We start from the raw sequence: 22,677 nt of genomic DNA on the forward strand, positions 1-22,677 counted from the left end.
TCCACTTTGTGGTGATGGTGCTTTTTTTGTTTGTTTGTTTTATTAATTCTCACCCGAGGATATTTTTCCCATTGATTTTAGAGAGAGTAGAAGAGAGAAGGAAAGACAGAGAGAAATATTGATATGAGAGAGACACATCGATTGGTTGCCTCCTGCACGTGCCCCGACCAGGGCCCAGGCTGGGAGGAGCCTGCAACCAAGGTACATGCCCTTGACCAGAATCGAACCTGGGACCCTTCAGTCTGCAGGTTGATGCTCTGTCACTGAGCCAAACCAGCTAGGGCTGATGGTGCTTTATTATAAGTGTGTAAATACATCTGTTTTATTCAAATCTTAGATTATCCTGTAGTGAAAATGTGGATGTCATTAAAATGAATTATAATGTTGAACTAAATGATTGACTGTGCTTAGGACAGAAGTCTATGATCACCTTTGTCTCATGCTTTTATTTCAGAAGAGGGTGTAACTGGTCAGAGGCATGTGGATATGAGTTCATTGTTAAGAAAGGAGTTCAGCCATTGGCCTGTTGTTTCTATATGAAGGAAATTAAATTTCACAGTATATAAGTTTCCCCCCTTCCCTGTTCATGCACTTGAAAAACTTCTCTTCATAAAATTGGGGAAACCTATACCTTACTTTGAGCTGCTGAATTTTGAAGTATAAAAATTATTCCTTTCTTTTTTCAATATTTCTTCCTCCTGTTTCCTCTTTTTCCTGTTATTAAAACTATAATGTAGTTTATTTCTGTTTTTATTAGTTCTGGCGCAATTTGGACCACACGATGATTATACAAGATTTTAGACCGTTTCTAAGTAGCAATGCACTGGACCAAGATAATAGAGCCAATGAGAGAGGTCACCAAACTCACACTGACTTCTGGGGACCAAGTCGACCTCCACGGCTGCCAATGACTCGGCGATACAGATCGCAAGGAAGTACTCGTCCTGACAGATCCCCGGCAATTGAAGGGTGAGTGCACAGTTGTTGTTTTCAGTTCTTTTTAAGGGCAGTTTCAATGAAAGACATATAGCTTTAATCTAATCTTTATCAGGTTCTCATACTTACTACCTTTGTGGACAAGATGGAGGTATATAGACAGAGTGAAAATGAAGCTAAATGAATGTCTATACTCAACTCGTACCATGTAACAAATGATGAATAGCTAAAGGGTAATAAAACTAATGATATAGGTCTCTGGTTGACATTTTTATTAATGTCTCAGATTAATATAGGTCTATCAAAAATTCAGAAGCTAATGAAAGGGATATCAAATATATCGGATGACATTAGGATTCAAAAAGACCTCAGCAGATTGGAGCAATGGCCTTGATATGAAATTTGGTAGGAAATAAACATAGAGTTTTGTGACTGCCAAAAACAGTCATGCAACAAATGTCTATTGAGTCTTTCATGCTACAGCATTTGTACCAGACACGGGATACATGTGAGCAAAACACCATTGCGTGCTGGCTCTTTATCTCATGGATCCCATTTACTAGGGACAATAAACACTTTTTAAAAATATTTTCCTTATGCATAGGATTGTGTTCATGCTTTATCTGCTTATTTCATTTAATCCACATGATTAGTAGCTGCTATTGTTATTCTCATTTTACATAATAAGACTCAAAGAAATGAAAACGGGATCAGTGGTAGATCCAGGACTTGAACCCAGGGATATCTCAATCTAGAACTGCACTATCTGATACAACAGCCACTAGCCACATGTGGTTATATCAGTTTACATTAAAAGTTAACTCAAAATTCCTCAGTCACACTAGCCACATTTCAAGGGCTCCGTAGCAACAGATAGCTAGTGCGTAGTTGCCATATTCACAGCACAGATTATAGAGCATTCTGTCCCCTCCAACTGCTGTTTGGGCAGTGCTCTTCTTGAGCCTCCACTTGCTCCAGGCACACACCTTCTAGACTTTACTATTAATATTTTACTATTCTAAGCTTTAGCACGTATCTGTCCATCTATTTGTTCATTAGTTTTCGTATGTTTTGTGAATTTCAAATTTATTTGCAGACATTTCTTCTTAGGGACAATGATATGATATGGAAATCCAATTTAATGGGATTGTCTAGGACAGTGGTCGGCAAACCGCGGCTCACGGCTAATGAGTTTGCCGATCACTGGGATGGGGCTTAATCACAAGGAACAACAACAGCCTGTAATTATTGGAATCGAGAGTCTAGGTCAGTGGTCGGCAAACTCATTAGTCAACAGAGCGACAAACCGCGGCTCGCGGCCGCATGTGGCTCGCGAGCCGCAGTTTGCCGACCAGTGGTCTAGGACAAAGGCCAATGGAATGTTAGACTGTTTTAATAACTTCCATGATAAGCAGTAAATCCACTGTGTCCTGTGCCAGTTACATTGCCTGTAGATTTTTTTTTTCATTTTTTTTTATTGAGGTATTATATGTGTACATATCTTACCATTGCCCCCCCACCCCACTCCCATATATGCCCTCACCCCCCAGAGTTTTGCGTCCATTGGTTATGTTTATATGCATACATTGCCTGTAGATTACTCAACCTTCTCTGCCTGCGGTAGATCCCACTGTTGAATTCCTCAGCTACAGCTCCTGTAAACTTGACCTCCTGTGCACTTGTGTTTCTCACCCCCCACAGTGCCGCCCATTCTGGGCTACTTCTCCTCGCTCCTCCACAGGGGAAGATGGCTAAGAGCTGCTGGGGGACCAGAAAGGAGCTGCTGTTGCCCCTGCAGCTGCTGCAGTGCATTTGCTCCCCATTAGGCAGGCAGTGCTTTGGGTTAGTTTTTTATTTTCCTCACCAAATATCTTACTCTCCACATTTCCTATCCAGTAGCTGATTTCAGCAGCTGACTTGTATTTCATTACGAAAATTGGGGCCTTAGGCATAAATTCCCCAAATTCCTCTGTCCAGCTTATTCTACACCAATATTTATTTCTCCCTCCAGTCTCTTCAGGTGAGGTGTTCCTTTTTTCTTTTTTGAAAGCAGCTCCATCAGCCCATATTTTTTATCTATTCCTCTGACTTATTCTGGGATTTCATTTTTTAAATTTCTCCCTGCTTCCTCCCTTCTTTTTCTTAAATGGCCCTTGCCCGGTCATATTCCCCTTCCTCACTCCCCCCTCCCCTCCCCCACACACTTTAGCTCTGGCTTTTAATTTTGGTGTACATTAGTGTCACTGAAGATATATTAAAAAGCACGGATACTTCTCCCCAGGATTTTGATACAATTACTTTGCATGCGGTCTAGGCATTGGTAATTTTTTTTTTTTTAAGAAATCCTTTTTTTTTTTTTTTTCATTGATTTCAGAAAGGAAGGGAAGAGGGAGAGAAAGATAGAAACATCAATGATGAGAGAGAATCATTGATGGGCTGCCTCCTGCACACCCCCTACTGGGGATTGAGCCCACAACCCCGGGCATGTGTCCTGGACCGGAATTGAACCCAGGACCCTTCAGTCCACAGGCTGAGGCTCTATCTACTGAGCCAAAGCGGCTAAGGCAGCATGGGTCATTTTTAAAAGCTCCTGAGGTTATTCTGATTGTAGCCAAAGTTGAGAACTACTACTTTAGTTACTACCCAATCTCATTTCCTTCCCTTTTCAATACAAATTTCTCATCTCTCACTATTCCTACACTCCTATAGTCTGGCCCTCCTCTCACTAAAATCCATGGTGACCTTCTAGATGCGAACTCAGTGGCTACTTAAAATTTTTATTGTGTGGGCCTAATTCACTGAATTCAATCATTTTGGTCTTTTTTTCCCCCTCTTGAAATTCTCTACTTCTGACTTCCATGATATTAAATTTTTAAAATTTACCTCTTCTCTGACTTCCTTCTTGTGGATACTTCCTAAATACTTGTTTCCCCAGGATGTTTCCTTTATTTTGCTTTTCCTCTTATGCTGCAATGGGGTTTCTTAACTTTGGGACTATTGGCATTTGGGGCTGGATAATTCATTGTATGTTTAGCAGCATCAGTGGCCCTGCCCTTACTACATGCAGGAACCACATCCTCACCCCACCCTCCAGAACTGCCCTAGGGGAGTAAGTAATGTCCCAGGTGGAGAACTGCTGCTCTGTAAGCTCCGGCCGTCCTCAGGCTCTCCCACTAAAGCCTCCCCACTCTGTATTTCTGTCTTTACCTTTTCCCCGAATTTAAGACTTGAATATATAACCTCTTTTTAGACATTTCCATCTGGATGTTCCATAGATACTCCAAACTCAGGAAGATGGAAACTAAACTTTTCTTCCAAATCTGATCTTTTTTTTTTAATTTCTGATTTTAATTGGAGGTACCACTTTGTACCCAGTTTAGAAACCCAAGCATTGACATAGAATCTTATCTTTTTCTCACCCAGCCCTCTCATATACACACATCCAGTCATTAAGTCTTTCTCATTTTTATTTCCTATTTCTCAACTTCTATATTGTCTAACCATTTCCCCCTAGTTCACATCCACATCTTTTTATTTCTTTTATTTTAAAAAAATTCTAGAGGCACGGTGCATGAAAATTCATGCGCTGGAGGGGGGGTGTCCCTCAGCCCGGCCTGCCCCCTCTCACAGTCCGGGAGCCCTCAGGGGCGGGAGGCGACGCCCCCATCACACCTCTGCTGCTGCTGCTGCCACTGCCAGCAGCGCAAGCCTCAGCCGGCCCTGGTTACCTGAGCCTTGGGCGGCCCTGGGCGGCTGGGCAGCTGCCATCCGAGGCTTGCCTGCACCTCGGGCCAACCCTGGGCGGCTGGGGGGATGAGGGGACTGGGGGACTCTGGAGGCAGGCATGCAGAGTGGCTGGACCCGCCTGGGGGCGGGCCCGGCCGTGCTGCACACCTGCTGTCCTGGCAGGGCTGAGGGGACTGGGCACCACCACCTTGTGGCTGTGGGCACCGCCATCTTTGAGGGCATGGCAGCAATTAGCATATTCCCTCCTTATTGGCTGTGGACGCCGCCATCTTTGTGAGGGCGTGATGGTCAATTAGCATATTCCCTCTTTACTAGATAGGCCATTTGTATTGATTTTTTTTAGAGAGGAAGGGAGGGGGGAGAGAGAGATAAAAACCTCCTGCACTCCCCCTGCTAGGGATTGAACCTGCAGCCCAGGCATGTGCTCTGACTGCAAATTGAATCAGCAAGCTCTTGGTGTATGGGTTGACACTCAACCATTGAGCCACACAGGCTGGGCACACATCCACATCTTTTGCATGCCTGCACTACTTTATTAGATTCCATTCTTTTTTTTAATCCTCACCTGAGGATATTTTTTTCTATTGCTTTTCAGAGAGTAGAAGGGAGATAGGGGAGGGAGGAGATGGAGAAAAAGAGAGAGAGAGAGAGGGAGAGAGAGGGGGGGGAGGGGAGGGGAGGGGAGGGAAGGGGAGGGGGGAGGGGGGGGGAGGGGAGAGAAACATCAATGTGATATGAGAGAAACACACTGATTGGTTGCCTCCTACACGTACACCTACCAGGGCTGGGGAACTTGTGCCCTTGACTGGGAATCGAACCAGAGACTCTTCAGTCTGCAAGCTGACGCTCTAACCACTGAGTGAATGGCCAGGGCTAAAGCTTTATTCTTAAATTTACTTCCATAATACCCTTGCAGGATTATCTACCTAAATTTTCAAATCTGTGCCATCACTTTCCTGCTTAAAGTCCATTCACACAGGGTCCATAACTCAGTATACAAAGCCTTCTGTTTTTGAATCCTCCCAAGCTCTGCAGCCTTCTTTCCTGTTGCTTTTGCATTTATTTCGCCAATACAAAACTTACAGTTATCATGCTGTTTCATGCTTCTGTTTTCTCTGGCTGAAATACCTCCACTGCTTTTTTGACCCAACTAAATCGCTCCTTTACTGAATTCAGGAAATCTCCCATGACCCTCAAGACTGTATCAATGCATTTTCTTTGTGCTCTCCTCAAAGAACTTATGCATTCTTCTTCCATAGTTCTAACTCTGCAAATTGAAGTTATATTTATTATTAACTAGCATTCAGGAAGCATACTGTGCCAGACTTGGCATCCATTAGCTGATTTAATGTTTTGAACAACCCTATCAGGTACTACTGAGGAAAATTGAGATTCTGCCTTATTAGAATCTATATTAGTTATCTGTTATTGCATAAGAAATTACTCTAAAACTTGGTGATTTGAATCGGTAATTGTGTATTCTCTCTCACAGTTTCTTTGGGTCAGAAATTTGGATAGAAAATGGGGAGATAGTTTGTCTCAGCTGTATTATGTCTGGGACCAAAGGACTGGAATCATTTGCAGGCTTATTTGCTTACATGTATCACATGTTAGTGCTAACTGGTGACTAGGGTTCTAGTTCATGCTGTCACCTGGAGAACCCACACATGACTCTTTAGTCTGAGGAATCAGGCTTGTTTTTTGTTTTGTTTTAAGATGTCTGTTTATTTGGGTTTGTTTGATTGTTCCTTCATTCAGATTAAATATCTGGGAAAGAATACCAAATAAATGATGTACCCTTCTCAGTGTATCACAACTAAGGGACACAAGATATCAGCTTGTTTTATCATGGCCGATGTTAAGTTTGACCATTTGGTTAAGGTAGTATCTGCCAAATATTTTTAATAAAAGTATTCTTTCTCTTTTATAATTAGTAATTCTTACCTGAATTAATACTATAATAGATATAAAATAATTTTTCCATTTCTGTGATTTCTTCTATAAGTAATAGATAATATTTTGTAAAAAAGTTTTTGTCTTCTCCCTGTCCTCTCTTATTTGTTTGTTGACTTATTTGTTTTAGTGTGGGCTCATGGATTTTGTTTTAATTATTACTCATTTTTAAAAAATATTTTAAATTGATTTCAGAGAAGAAGGGAGAGGGAGAGAGAAATAGAAATATCAGTGATGAGAGAGAATCATTGATCGGCTGCCTCCTTCTACAGGCCTCCTAATGGGGATTGAGACTGCAACCTGGGCATGTGCCCTGACAGGGAATCAGTCATAAACTCCTGGTTTATAGGTTGATGCTCAACTACTGAGCCACACCAGCTGGGAGGATCTAGGCATTTTAGGCAGCAGCCCTTGTTCACAGCCCTTAAATTAATAGAGATTTGGGGCATCAGAGTAAAGTAATCAGCTCATGTTTCTCTATTAGCTGATAATTTCTGGTCTGTATAGTTTTCTGTGAGTTTCCTTTAATGGAAATAGAGTACTTTCAAGGAAATATATATATTTAGTTGCCAAATTAGAATAGGAAGAATTATCCTAATTTGTTGTTAATTACTGAATGAATGCTGCTTAAAAACACAATATGAATTCCCTTAGGTGGCCTTATATCCTGTCTGCAATGTAAGAGAGCAGGAGCAGGTAACTAACCTTTAGGAAGTGCCTAGAATTGTTCAGGCACTAGGCTGAAGACACTGTTTTCACCTAGCCCTTGAGCTGGGCCACATACAGTTCAAATAGGCACGGGTCAAATTTTAAAATCTTGTTGCTCGAAAATTTTTGGTCAGACTAATAAAATATCAGTATGAACATATTAGCTTGAATCAGTACTCCTTGGTTTGCTAGGAAATTGTGGTCTAGCCTATTACTACATTGTCCCTTTGACTAATAGCAGAGTGGGAGAAAGATGTAAGCTGCCTTTTCTCAGATGTCCTTTACAGATATCATTACCTTAGTAACATGAATAACATAAAACCTGATTTAATGGTGGCTTAAACAAGATTTTTTTGCTTAGATTTAACAAATCTGTAGGTAGCTGGCAGCAGGTTAGTTCAGTGTCTCAACCATGCTAGTGTTGGATATCTGTGATTCTCTTGGTCTTTTCCTCATGCTTCCTTAGGGCCCCAGGCAAGAAGAAAAGGGAAAGAAATAGCACGAGCTTTATTTTACTTTATTTTTTTAAGGAAAGGAAAATCTTTTCCACTGTTCCACTCCCCCTATATGTCACCTGTCAAGAAAATTGTACTCACTGGGTACTTTGTCACACGCTCCCCAAACCCAGCTGTGAAGAAAGCTGGGAGAGTGTGTATTTAGTAGTAGGTGTCAAGGGAGAAGGGTGTTGAGTGGATTTTGGGTCAGCCACCCAGTGTCTGCTGTTTAGGTATTTTATTAGCTACTTAAGCTAATAGAATAGCTGGCATGTTAAATTAGATTAATTGTAAGATAGGGTTAACATATTTAAAAAGGTTTCAGGAATCTTCTGAATATTTAATCTCATCACTTGTAAAACATATTAAACATGGGCACCTCCCCCCATCCCCCCCTTTTTCTTTGATGGGTGTTATGAACTCAGTGATTTTGGCTCTAAATCAGTGTTTTTTACATTTTAGACATTTAAATACTGTCTCGAATTTTTCCCTATCAACATTATTATTTAATGTTTTCATTAAATAGGCCTACCTGTTTTTTTACCTTAGGCATACTATGAAAAGAAGCTTCATATTTATTACCTGTATAAGTACACATTATTGACTATTTAGTAGTTTTTTCCTCTCCACTCATCTTTCTTGCCAAGAAAAACTGTGTTCTGCTACAGGATCAGAAAATGCCAGATGTTACTTTCTAAGGCTCTTTAACAGTTAGGGCATTAGGCATGTCACCCATTTCTCACCATTGGGTCCTAAAGGCTCTGCTGGAAGGATCTCTGATAAAAAAAATTTTAAAAAAGCTTTCTTGAGAGTATTGTTGAGAGTATTACAGATGTCCCACTCCCCCTCCCCCCCATTGTCCACCTGGATCCCACCCCACCCCAGGCCTTCACCACTATTGTCTGTGTCTATAGGTAATGCATATCATCATATATAATAAAAGGCTAATATGCAAATCGACCAAATGGCAGAACAACCAGTCACTGTGATGCACATTGACCACCAGGGGGCAGACGCTCAACACAGGAGCTGCCCCCTGGTGGTCTTTGCAGTTTTAACGGGGGGCAGGGGGTGCGGGGGTTTGCGCCTCTCAGCCAGAAGCCAGGCTCATGGCTGGCAAGCACAGCGGTGATGGCAGGAGCCTCTGCAGCAGCTCTGAGGATGTCTGACTGCCAGCTGAGGCCCGCTTTCTGTGGGGAGTGGACCTAAGCCATCAGTTGGACATCCCCCAAGGGCTCCTGGACTGCGAGAGGGTGCAGGCCGGGCTGAGGGACACCCTCCCCCCCATAGTGCATGAATTTCATGCACTGGGCCTCTAGTCTAACCTAATAATAGACAAATATGCAAATTGACCATACCTCCGACACACCCACAAGCCACGCCCACAAGCCACACCCACCATCCAATCAGAGCGAGCATGCAAATTAACCCAAACTAAGATGGCTACAGCCACAGAGAGCAAGGTTTCCTAGGTAACAGAGGAAGCCAAGCTTTCCGCCTGCCCTTGCCAGGCCTAAGCCTCCACTCAAGCTACAAAGTTTCAATTATAGGAGGTAAACAAATTCAAACAAATGGCGGCAGAATGGAGCTTGAGAGAGCAGGCCAGGGTTGCCGCCGGCAACAGGGGAAGCAAAGCTTTCTGCACACCCTGGCTGGGCCCACCTGCTTACGGCAACAAAGTTTCAATTATAACCCCAACACAAATGCTGCTGGCCTTCTGAGGGAGCCCCAGGCTTGGCTCCGCTCCAGGCTACAAAGTTTCAATTGTAGAAGGAAAATAAATTCCAGATACCAGGGCCTCCTCTTGGGTTGCCAGGGGGCGTGACCGGCCTGAAAACCACCACAGGCCCCTCGCTCAGGCCGCCCCACGCCCCAAGGGAACCCCCACCTGATCCGGGACACCCTTCAGGGCAAACCAGCTGGCCCCAACCCCTGTACCAGGCCTCTATCCTATCTAATAAAAGAGTAATATGCAGATTGATCATCACTGCAACACACAATATAGCTGCCCCCACGTGCTCAAAGATCCTGCCCCCATGTGGACACAAGATGGCCACTACAAGATGGCCAGCAGGAGAGGGCAGTTGGGAGGCACCCGGCCTGCAAGGGAGGGCAGTTGAGAAGGACCAGGCCTGCAAGGGAGGGAAGTTGGAGGTGATCAACCCTGTAGGAGAGGGCAGTTAGGGGTGACCAGGCTGGCAGAGAAGGGAAGTTAGGGGCAAACAGGCTGGCAGCAGAGTGGTTAGGGGCAATCAGGAAGGCAGGCAGGCAAGCAGTTGGGAGCCAGCAGTCCTGGATTGTGAGAGGGATCCCACTGGGATCGGGCCTAAACGGGCAGTCAGACATCCCTTGAGGGGTCCCATATTGGCGAGGGTACAGGCTGGCCTAGGGACAACCCCCCTCCGTGCACGAATTTCATGCACTGGGCCTCTAGTATATAGATAATAGTGAAAAGCCATAGTGGCTTGGAGAAGGGGTTGGTGGGATTGGTCAGCCATGGATATTTGTAGAATACTTTCAGAAGTCTGTTGTCTAACCTAATTTTTTCTTTTCCAACAGAATAATACAACAAATCTTTGCAGGGTTCTTCGCAAATTCTGCAGTTCCTGGTGGATCCCCTTTTACCTGGTAAGTAACTAATTGCCTTTTTTATTCTGTTGGAGTAGCATCATTTTAGCTACTTTAGTATCTGTGCCATGGTAAGAAAGAGGAAGAGCTGCATAGGTGAATACACAGATGCGATTGGCAGGCTGTCAGACTGCCATTATTTGATGAGCTCAAACTTAATTAGAACTTTAAAAAAACCCAAAACTTTATTTATTTTTAATCCTCACCCGAGGATATTTTTTCCATTGATATTTAGAGAGAGTGGAAGAGAGAGGGAAAGACAGAGAGAAATAGTGATGTGAGAGAAACACATCGATTGGTTGCCTCCTGCACGACCCTGACCAGGGCTCGAGCTGGGGAGGAGCCTGCAACTGAGGTACATGCCCTTGACCAGAATTGAACCCAGGACCCTTTGGTCCATAGGCTGACGCTCTGTCCTCTGAGCCAAACCAGCTAGGGTGAATTAGAACTTATTTTTTATTGTTCAGGCACACAAGGGTCATTCTGGTCCCCAGGTTGTCTGGGCATTGGATGTGTCTGATTCTGGAGTGTGTTGAGGTGGGGAAGGAGTAGGGGGCAGTAGTAGGTCCCTACCAGGCTTGGTAACTATCTGATTTGTGGGTTTCTCCTAATCATATGGGAAGATTTTATTCCTTAAGAATTTCTGAAATTGAAAACATAATGCTTTTTTCTAAGTAAGAAGGTTCATCAGAAGAAACAAGACTATAATTACGTATGGTTGGTGTTGTCTCGACAATTATTTTGCTACTTCTGACTCTGCCCCCAAAAGCCTTTCTTTGCTTAGAGTGACCTCAGTTCATCCACACAGTTATTCTATTTTCTAACCTCTAGTTTCTCTAAACATATTCCCTCCGTCAACCAGGGCCATGCACCAGCAGCTCCAAAGAGAGATACTGCCAAATCTCTTTTGTATTGTTTTAAGTTGTGGTTCAGAGAGACTGCGATGGCTGCTTCTACTTGAAAGCTCCTCATTGTTCAGAGCACGGGTGAGGTCTGTTCCAGATTTTGTCCGGTCATGAGGGAAAACTCTTAAAAAGCTGCTCCATCTTTGTTTAATGTAAGTGGGCACAGAGGTCAACTTTTCTTCACCAACAGGCAATGCTTCCTTTTGTGCTTGTGTGTCCTGTGGTATTTCAAGTGGCTTCACATTTTATTCCATTCAGTTTAGGAAAAATTCCTAGAGAATGGGAGACTATCTGGATAACCTGTTGGATCTTGGAAATACTGAGAACTTTTTGCCACTTGCTTTTAGAGAACTAGTGACTGGGCAGGTCTGAGAGAGCAGGCTCCCTCGGCCAGTTTTTCTGTGGTGTAAGGCGGAGCCTGGTCACTTCATCTAACTGTCTGTCTCATCTCATGTATAGGAGCGGAATGCTGCACTCCAACCCTGGGGACTATGCCTGGGGTCAAACGGGGCTCGATGCCATTGTCACCCAGGTGAGGAGCTGCCTGTTGAAGGTGTCTGTTCGTGTGTCTCATGGCTCCACAGATGTCCTGCTCTCCTGCTACTTTCTGAAATGGTCACTCTGTGGTCCCTAATATTTTGAGCTTGTGGGTTTTGCATTTTACTAATGATTTGCTGGTTTAGCTCAGTACCCATGTATCTTCTAGACCTTAAGACCTTTTTTGAAGATCACTTCACCTCCATAGGAAGAAAAGATTTTTCGCCCTGGTCGGTTAGCTCAGAGAACATCGTCACCATACTCCGGGGTTGTCGGTTTGATCCCCGGTCAGGGCACGTGGAAGAATCAGCCAGTGAATGCATAAACTAGTGAAACAACCATTTTGTTTCTCTGTCTCTCCCTTCCTCTCAAAAAAAAAAAAAAAAAAATCAGTTAAAAAAAGCCTTTTCTTATAACAAACAAACAGTATTTTGAGTTTTTGGCCTCTTGTTCAGGCCTGTGAGGATCCTATTAACAAGTTACTTCACAAAAAAGGAAGGTCTAGTGCTGAAGCAGGGATTTCTGTCAGATGGAGCAAGTAGGGGAAGGAAGCAGAGAAAAAGGTATTCCCATGCCATGGATAATTGTTTCCACTTGTTAATGTTAATTTTAATTTAATTGGTTTTTTCATTTCCCTTGTGGATTGCTGAGAATAGAAAGCATGTTGTTTATATCCAAATCTTACAGGCAGTATTTACCAATTTCTTGGCTTACCTTATGCTACTTTCCAAACTCCCACCCTTTCCTTCCTTCCAGCAGAATGAATTTTTTGGATCAGTTAAGTATTGCTTTTTGTTAAGCTTTAGTTTTATTCATGATGTCACAACCCTTTTGCTGCTTCTAAAGTTGCTTTGTGCCCAAAGGTGGGCCTTGCAATGATGGGGTCTGTCTGTAGACTTATACAGATGTCACTCTGAAATTGTAAAGCAATTATGAGTGTTATGGTGGCAGTAAAGAGGAAATCTGTGCCTCTCAGAGCCTTGTAGAAGTAAGAGCAACTAACATTTCTAATATCTGCACTGTTTGTTCTTGGCTAGAGCAACTCGTTACAAAGGGATAGTTAGATGTTCACCACTTCTTTTTCTTTTTTTGTAGCTTTTAGGACAGCTGGAAAACACGGGGCCTCCCCCAGCTGACAAGGAAAAGATCACATCTCTTCCAACAGTGGCAGTAACTCAGGAACAAGTTGGTAGGTTCAGTGTCTCATCTTCTGTTCAAAATTCCAGCACTTCCTGTACTAAGGATCTTCAAGTGAAGGGCACTCCTACCATGGTGCCGTGTAAGGAAGGTGCCTGTTCTTCATTAGGTTCCATGAGCAATTACCATGTGGTACAAAGATACATAAGACTTGATTTCTTGAAGAATTTACTAGGGGAAGCAGAACTCTCCAAATCCTATATAATAAAGAGGGAATATGCAAAGTGATCATCACTCCATCACAAAGATGGCTGCACCCACAGCTGAGGCCAAGTTCCCATAAGGAGCCTTAACGAGCAATCAGCAGGGACCTGAGGCTACGCCCTCCCCCGCCCCCATGGGGCTTGATAGGGGACTCAGGCCGCATCCCCCACCCAGCAGGGCTTGACAGGGGACCTCAGACTGCATCCTACACCCGGCAGGGCTTGACAGGGGACCTGAGGCCGTGCCCCCCCCCCCCCCCCCCATCCTGGCATCAGGCTGGGGGACCTCAGGCCGCATCCCGACGCCAGGCCAGGGGACCTGAGGCCATGCCCCCCGCCCGGTGGGGCTTGACGAGGGACCTCAAGGTGCGCTTCCCGTCCTGGTGCTGGACTAGGGTACCTCAGGCTGCTCCCCCAGCCCCAGCGCCAGGGCGGGGGACCTCAGGCCACGCCCCCACCCCAGCACCAGGCCGGGGGACCTCAGACCGCACCCCCCGCCCCGTGGAGCTTGATGGGGGACCTCAGGCCGTGCCCTCCCGCCCCAGCACCAGGCCAGGGGACCTGAGGCTGCGCCCCCCTGCCTAGCTGGGCTTGCCAGGGGACCTCAGGCCATGCCCCCCCACCCAGCAGGGCTTGACAGGGGCCTCAAGGTGCACCCCCAGTGCTGGGTTGGGGGAACTCAGGCCACGCCCCCTGCCCAGCGGGGCTTGATGGGGGACCTGAGGCTGTGCCCCCCTCCTGGTGCTAGGCCGGGGGACCTGAGCCTGCACCCCCACGCCTGGCGGGGCTTGATGGGGGACTTCAAGGCACGCCCCCCGTCCTGGCGCCAGGCCAGGGGACCTGAGGCTACGCCCCCTGCCTGGTGGGGCTTGACAAGGGTGGGACTGGCCGGGTCTGGATCTAGCCCAATGGGGGCGAGGGGGCGGACAGGTCTGAGTCTCACGTGATTTTGAGGCGCATGTGGGTGGGTGGCGACTTGACTCTGGGTCCCTTGGTGCGCCCCAGACTCTGACAGGAGGAAGGTTTTCATATACATTTTACTAATTTTCTTTCATCTCTGACACTTCTATTATAGAGAAAGGGCAAATAGCAATATTAAATTATTTCCTCTAATTAATCCCTTTTAATGTGCATGACTTTCGTGCACCAGGCCACTAGTCTATAATAATCTATAATAATATAAAAGCATAATATGCGAATTAGACCAGACAGCCGAATGATCTTCCTGATGAAGCCAGGGCCGAGGCAGCCGCTGTGGCTGCGAGGGCCAAGCCCCTTGCACGAATTTTGTGCATTGGGCCTCTAGTAATTAGATAACAGTGTAAAAAATACTGTTGAGCAGGTGCTACTTACTGACTCTGGGGAGAAAAGATATAAATGAGAGGCTGGGAATTTGTTTCATATAAACTCTATAGTAGGTACATTAGAAATAGATATTCTGTTTGTAAACATTGGAGGAATTTAGTGATAAAGGACATTATTTTGGACTGGGAGTTTCTTTCCCCACATATTTAGAGTCAGATTTTAAAGGTAGAACGGGCCACCTTAGAGAGGTCATTCTATTTCAGGAAAAGTATGAACCAATGTAAAAATGTTCACATGGCTATAGTGTCTGAATCAGATCTGACCTTATCAGACCTGAAATAGAATCTGGTCTGGGAGGTATGATTGGATAGGAAGGGTAGGCCTTGTTATGCTGGACATTGAAGCTGTGGCAGAGTAGTGAGGGGTGAACTGAGGGGAGGTGAGTTTCGTAGATCCTCAAATGGAGGGATAAGGGAATTTAAGTGGTCTGCAGAGTAGACTAATTTGGAGGTGGTGTCTAAAGTAGATTGGAAGGGGAAGAAGGCAGAAACAGGAATGTGAGGGGCTGTTGCAGTATCTAGGTGGGGTTCAGGTGATGGTGACAAGGCTGACAGAAAGGAAAGGGTAGACACAGAGGAGAAAGGCATTCATCACTGATTGCATAATCGATTGAAGGAGGGGAAAGGGTCAAAGATGATTCTAAGATTTTGCAACTACAGAGGTGGTGCTGGCATTATCAGGAATGTGGGATTGTTAACAGGCCCTGATTTGGTAAGGAGGTGATATAATATTTTTAATTTTGAATTTGTTGGTGTTTGAGGCATGAGCTGAGAGTCCAAGTGAAGATGAGCTGGAGAGTGCTATGGAGCTGGCATTAGGGGAAATGAGCAGGTACCAAAGTGTAGCATCTATTTGTAGAGTTGAAGACCTGGGGTAGGGATCCTGCCTGGGAGGCTGTTCCAGTAGACGAGGCATAAGATGTAAAAGCTAGAATTAGTCCACAGGTGTAGGAATGGAGAGGAGGCAGTGCGTCTAAGTGGAAAGCCTTGAGTGCTGTGGCCCACGGAGCGGATCCTGCAGGGGAAATAGACTGGCTGGTGTCCTCAGAGAAGGGGCTTCCTGTCTCTGGACTTGGAGCCTGAGCTGCCCTAGGGCTTTGCAGTTCTGCAGCACCACCTCCTGGTACAGTTTTTAACTACAGCTTGTTCAGAGGGCTTTGGGCAGCCGTGTTGGACAAGGATGCCTCATGTGGAAAATAGAGTAAACGTGGCTTGAACAGGAACAGCTAAGAGGACTGAGATGAGTCCCTCGATTGTGGTGGGCAGATTTCCAGTGTTAGGTCCTAAGGAGAAACTGCCAGAAGTCTATCACACATTGGGAAGATGTTCCTGTTTTACCTAACAGTTAACCTAAGCCCTAGTTTATTTCTTCCAACCTTTTACATGGAAAAGTAGGTCTTACCAGAATAGGCCCATTCGTCAGTCCTCCTTTTCATATCCCAGTCTATTACCACGAACCCCATTTTGAAATAAAATCCATGCTACATACCTGTCTCCACCTTGCCTGCCTTTGTGTCTTTTCTTTATGCATTCCTTTGGTTGTTCAAGAAATCGGGCTCGTATTTTCTTCCTTCTTTTTGCTTGTTTACTTTAAAAGGCATTTCCTCCTCCAACAGATATGGGTTTGGAGTGTCCAGTGTGCAAAGAAGATTACACAGCTGAAGAGGAAGTCCGGCAGTTACCCTGCAACCACTTCTTTCACAGCAGTTGTATTGTGCCGTGGTTGGAACTGGTGAGTGCAGACAACTCTCACCTGTGACAGGCATCTATGCCAGTCACATCTGGTCAGGGGAATGCTGAAGCGTAGGGTGTAGTTAATAGTTAATGAAGATGAGATTTTAGTCCCCGGCTAACTCTTAGTAACACCATTACTGTTTCTTAAATTACTGTCTGGCTGTAAGTAGGGGTTAGCAAACCTATGGCCCACAGGTCACTGTGGCCCGCCATCGGTTTTTGTAAGTGAAGTTTCATTGGAACACAGCTATGCTTCTTTGTTTACAAATGGTCTCTGGCTACTTTCATGTGACATCACTGAGTAGTTGCGACACAGGTGGTATTTAGCCTTCAAAGCCCAAAATATTTACTCCCTGTCCCTTTACAGAAAAAGTTTTCTGACCCCCGCTCTAGATCATCTCAGGTCACTGATTCTGGTTAGTTCTCTTGGTGGTATGTTCTGGCTGTTGTTACAAGCTCTCTCTGCATTTAAAGTTCTGTTTGGGAGATGTCCTGGTGTTAGCACCTCAGAACCCAGTGTGCACTGTGTGAGAATGCAAAACCTTTTTGGTTTTCTACCGGCCAACTCTCAGGATTTTCTAGTGTTTAGTACCTGCAACTTCTCAGGTCAAGCTGTTTACATGGACTGATATCTTTCTGTTTCAGCACGATACATGTCCTATATGTAGGAAGAGCTTAAATGGTGAGGACTCTACTTGGCAAACCCAGAACTCTGAGGCCTCTGCAAGCAACAGATTTAGCAGTGACAACCAGCTGCATGACCGATGGACTTTCTGAATCTAAAGACCACGTCTGAGCCCGGGCTGTGGTAGTCTGCCACAGCTGTGAATTGTATCAAAACAAGATAGTCGGTGGATTTAGGAATCGTGTAAGAAACCCCAACCCATAATATTAATGCAGAGTGTTTTCTTTAAATTTCAAGTTAGCATCTATAGATGGAATTGTATCTAAAACCAAATGCCTCTTATTGCTGAATTCAGAGTGATAATTTTATAAGTGTGGAACTTAATTATGTGGGTTCCCCCTGCCAGAATAGAATTAGCTCCTTAAAGTCTAGCTAGGGTCCTGCTCTCTGCCATGTTGCCCTGTAATGGATGTTCTCCCCCCTTGTCCAGCCTCCATCCTACCGTTAGTGTGTTTTATGGAAAATACAGTGGAACCAGAGCCCGAAAGTCCTGTGATGTAAGTCCTTCTGTTTTAATGATACAAAAGCATGTACTCGTGGCCACATTAGCTATGAATTAAGGTCAGATTAATTCAGAAATCTAAGACTGATTTTTCCTGAACCCTCAGCAAATCAAAGAAAAATTACATTTGGAAGGAGTAAGTGGCTTATCATTATACTCTGGTTTTCTCATTTAATTTTTAAAGACTACTTCAAAAACTGCAGTTTCTGCAGAAACCAGCTAACATGACCTTAAGGGTCTTCTGTGGGTAGGAATCTAATTCTGGCTCCCTTTTGCAAAAGAGCAGAGCAGCATACAGGCAAAGAAGGACACGTTTGAAATCTTTGGTTCTGACGCTTTTTAATGATCCCCATCTCGCTGTTTACTGTTTTTTGTCCTGGGGACTTTAAAATAATTTCCCTCACAGAAATAGAATGCCTTCATTGCTGCTTCTGTTCACTGTTTTTAGTAATTCATTGGTATTTAGGAATTGAGATTTTTACATTGTCTTATTTTAATTTTTTAAGCCCTTTGATCATCTCTGAAACCTTTGTTAACTTGGTTCTGGATATCCTTGGAATCAAACTGATTTATTGTGATTATGTCCAAAACAGCCTGGTCTAGGAGAGGTAGGCCTTACTTTTTTTTTAGCCTAACTAACAGTGTCCCATCTACACGCATATGCTGTTAGGTGCATTTGAAAAAGATCAGAAATGTCTTTGGAATCTCAAAGTCTCAAAGGGAAATGATGGGTACTGTTGGTACAGCCAAAAGGGTTACAGAGAGGCACTGTTAGAGTGGTCATCGTTTGGAATGGTCCGAACAAGAAGTATAAGCCTCTTCTTGGTGAGTCTCTTTCTTGGCTCCTGTCTGTCTGAGTTTTTGTTGACTATCATGCACTATACTCTGATTTGGGGGGGTTAGGGAAGGGGCTTAGAGATATAGATGATATCTCTAATGGTAGATGATAGGGGAGGGAAGAGAGAAAGTAGAAAAGTGGCCTGCTGAATTAATAGCCTGCCTGTAACCGTTGTGTCCATGAGGTCTGATTCAGGTTGGGCCAAGAGGAAATAAAATATTGTTTTTATATGCCTCTCATGTCATACCTCTGTAGAGTTTGTTCTTTGGAGAATGTGAGCTATTAACTAAGCCTATTGAAATCTAGCCTCCAAATAAACATTGCTTTTGAGGGGAGGTGAGAAGCTGGAGGGAGTGTGAGGTATATTATGAATATTTATTGACCACTATTCAACTGTCTCAGAAGAATTGTGACAGCCTGGAAAATTCTGTATGCCTGTTAAGTGTCTGGAGATGCCCGAACAGGCGTTTGTATTTTTACTTACAACCAGAGAACTAGAAAGGATCTGAGTAGCTTCCTAGAAGGATGGAAACAAAGTGCTGAAATAGGGATTTATTTTCTCAGTACACAGAGTAGCCAGTAATAGTCTAAATTATCTGAAAATTTCTTCACTTTTTTGCTCTGATAGAGGGCATGCTGTTCCCCAGACTCCTCCCACTTAATGAATCTGAAGTGCTTCTCCCTAGAAGAGGAGGCATCTCGGACTTCAGGTTAATTTAGGTTAAGCAGTATATTTGGGTTTCAGAAAGCAGCAGAACTAATAGGATATGTGCGTGCCTGTGTGTATGCATGGATAGCTTTATAGTGAGTTTGCTCAGGTGATATGGAGGCTAAGAGGTTCCAAGATCTCTCCAGGCGGTCACGGTTTTTCTGACAGACAACATTCTAATCTGATTCCAAACACCTGAGCATAGGCGCGTTGCTGGAGTACGCTCTGGTTGAAAAGCCGGATGATTGGGAACCCAAGAAGAGCTGATGTTTTTTTATTTTGAGTTCAAAGGCAGGACAGGGCTGATGAACCAACCCAGGCGGCGCGGCAGGAGGAGCTCCTCCTTGCTGGCAGGACTATCAGCCTTTTTGTTCTATTCAGCTTTCAACTGACTGGATGAGGCTGCCCCATGTTAGGGAGGGAAATCTGCTTTATTCAGTCTCCTGATGCAGGTATTAATCTTATAAAAAATACCCTCATAGACACACTCAGAAATAATGTTTGTCCAGGTATCTTGACATCTCATAGCTGAGTTAGATTGACACAAATTAATCATCACAAGAAAGAAAAATAGAAATGATGCACACAGTAGAATGATCCTTATCCCACTTAAATTTTGCCAAATTATGGAAATATAGGTCTTGTTTAGAGACCTTAGTACTAGGGTTAAATGGTAGAAGAAACCTTCATGGGATGAGGACCAGTTTGCTGTGTGCATCAAATCTGAGATACCTCCCATTCTAGGGAGAAACATTGCAGATTCATTGGTCTAACACCACAACATGTCGGGTTAAGACATGCAGAGTTTGTTTCTAGGAATGCCTTGCTCTTAAATAAGATGCAGTGCTTAAGGCAAAGGGCTACATAACCCAGACTTTTCAGGTGTTTCATTCCTTTGTAACTGGAAGGCTTATAGACTCAGGAACCTGGAGCATTAATAGGACTCAAAAGACGACAGCTTTCTCTGATTGTCGAAGAGAAAACTGTTGTAATTTCAGATCTTGAGCCCTTAGATTTGAGGCTTTTACATTCATATTAAATGTAATATGAGTCCCTGCAGAGCTAAACAGATTGTTGTTGTTTTTTTAATTCATGAATGTCTTTATCTTCCTCTTATCCATTATGATCTGAAACAGGAGGGAAGAAAACTAGCGTGTAAGTCAGAGCCATGTCCCAGAAACTGGTAGACTTGAAAAGTGAGAGGTTATATGGGGCAACTCCTTTCTGACCTCTAAGTGATTATTGCTTCTCAGGTAGTTTCCAGATGGCTTAGTATAAGTCATGTCCCTCCGGGTTAATTCTGGCTGGGCAGAACTGGGCAGTAGGGTGGGAAGGGCAAAGTGGTACTTTTAGCTGGTAGAGCTTTGACTTCTTGAAAGTTTCTAAGCTAATGAGTTTGGAGGGAGAAGGAATAATCCTGGTACAAACATTACTTTCCTTCAAAGTTCCTATTGTCAGTTCTCTGAAGAGTTGAGAAACTTGCAGAATCCAGAATGACGTTTTGTCCCTGTTGGTATAGCTCCTTGATTCTTTCCTTAAAGTACTAATTTCTAAGAAAAAAGGATTATTCTAGGTGGAGGATATGGAAATGGCTATAAATCAGATAGCTTCCTTAGCTTATTATAAATTTTAGTTGTCAACATTTACTGCATAACATTTGAGCCAAGTACTTGTCAGATATTTCCTTGAGCAGTACTCTTTGTCCAATAATTAACTCTCAACTTAGGTAGAAGGTTTTTGGGGAACATTTCCTCCCCAATAGGTATCACTTTGATTAAGTGGTTATTAGGAGAAAAAGCTTTTGTTTGTATCTTTGTATTCGTATATATGTGTGTGTATGTATATATGTATATATTCACAGAGACACACACACACACATACACGCACATTTCACTGTAGAAGAAAGGATGTGATTGATGGGCACCTGAGGTGCAGGGAGCAGTGGCCCGGCAGAGGCCTGGACCCCCACAGCCGGTTGCTCTCACTGCACACCTTGGCTCCTGTGTTTCTGCGCTTCTGCTTTGGGACACTGTTGGCCTGGCAAGAGCCCTGTTATCTGGTGTGGTGAAGGGATTCAGTAGAAGTAAAAGTATAGTCATTGATGAGGTTAAGAATAAAGGACTTTTGAGAAAAGGGTGTTTATCATCCATTGCTTCTGTATGATATTAAGTTGAACTCAAATATAATTTGTTTTTAAAATTTTTTCTTGATAAATTATTGTTGCCAATTGACTTCTCTCATGACTTGCGTGCTTCAGTTTCTTTCTCCCTGGTGTCTAGGTGCTGCTTCCTCAAGGAACTAATTAAATATGTCCGTCTAACGAGGGGGGAATGAGTCTGTGTCTGTTACAAACAACAATACAGCAGCGTCTGGGGTTTTGGAGGTGAAGGGCACGTCAGCGTTGGTTGCCGGAGCTGATCTCGGCAGGCCACTGACATCTGTGAAAGGCGACAGGCTTTAGGAGGAGAAGGAGGAGGGTGGTAACAGGTGATGCTGGGGGAACCCCTGTTTGACCCCTGGTGAGGAGGTGGGAAGACCAGAGTGCTCTTCACAAGAATAAACCAGTGGGGATTTGGGAGTTAGGGGGACCGGCAGGACAGACTTCTCTTACTGTGAGTTTCCAAAATGAACCTCGCTTGAGTTCTGGTGCAGGGAGTTGGGGGGAAGACTCGATGGGGTAAACATTCCAAATGGCTATCCTATGGGAGGAAATTGTAGCTTGTAGTAATGTCAGAGTCTCAGCACTCCGGCTGGGCACCATAAACCGCTCCAGGGATTTAAAATAGAATGGGCAGGTTTTAAAATATTTTTAAAATACAACTGGAGAGGTTTTCCAGGGCCAAAGTAGAGCCCTTCTCTTATCCAAAGGACCTAGAGGTTTTCATCTCATACCTGCCAGATAACGGAGCTACATGCATCCAACTCCACGATCTTATACATGAGAACTTGGTCTTGCTGGTTACACTTAGAAGGGGTCCACGGGAGTGGAGTCCACGTGGTACCTTTCCTCTTTCAGCTGGGGTACTTCTGTCTGTGAATGATGGGATGCAGGCCTGTGGTTCTTCCATTTCTAATAAGATGTACTATTTTTTAAGGCCTAAGAGTTACTAGTTTCCTTCCCAGCGAGATGATAGTTGTATTTTCAGTATCTTGGTGAATAAATGCATAACAGAAAGCTGCTAAGATTTCAGTAATACTTTTAAATCAATTCGTCTTTAGTAGTCACACCAGAATTGACATCCAGTTGAAACACAGTATTTACTTATTTGAAAGATATATTTCAGAACTTCACTTGCCCAAGTACACATAGCTGGTATGTTGCAGAGCCAGGTCTTTTGACTCCATACCTCGTTTTTTTACCTCCATAAAACAAAATCCAAAATCCTTTGAGTTTGAGGTTCAAGACCATCACTAATAAGGGTCTTACCCATCTCTTTCAGCCTTCTCTCTGTGTTCCCACAAACCTTAGCTCCCACATTTGGCAGAACCTGGCCAAGGATTGCAGGTAAGGTGTTTCCTTTTGATGGTTGCTATTTA

The 22,677-nt window shown here is 44.0% G+C and overlaps 1 protein-coding gene across 1 annotated transcript in view; it reads left to right on the forward strand.

Moving 5' to 3' along the window:
- Positions 1–21,342, forward strand: part of RNF115 (ring finger protein 115) — a 70,900-nt gene extending 49,558 nt beyond the window's left edge. The window contains exons 4-9 of the mRNA XM_008153132.3: positions 758–969; positions 10,398–10,466; positions 11,831–11,903; positions 13,004–13,097; positions 16,289–16,404; positions 17,052–21,342. Of these exons, the coding sequence (XP_008151354.1) occupies positions 758–969; positions 10,398–10,466; positions 11,831–11,903; positions 13,004–13,097; positions 16,289–16,404; positions 17,052–17,183 (696 nt within the window). The 3' untranslated portion in view covers positions 17,184–21,342. The remainder of the gene's footprint in view (positions 1–757; positions 970–10,397; positions 10,467–11,830; positions 11,904–13,003; positions 13,098–16,288; positions 16,405–17,051) is intronic.
- Positions 21,343–22,677: the final 1,335 nt, after the last annotated feature.

This window comes from Eptesicus fuscus, chromosome 22, assembly GCF_027574615.1.
Source record: "Eptesicus fuscus isolate TK198812 chromosome 22, DD_ASM_mEF_20220401, whole genome shotgun sequence".
NCBI classification, from domain to species: Eukaryota; Metazoa; Chordata; class Mammalia; order Chiroptera; family Vespertilionidae; genus Eptesicus; species Eptesicus fuscus.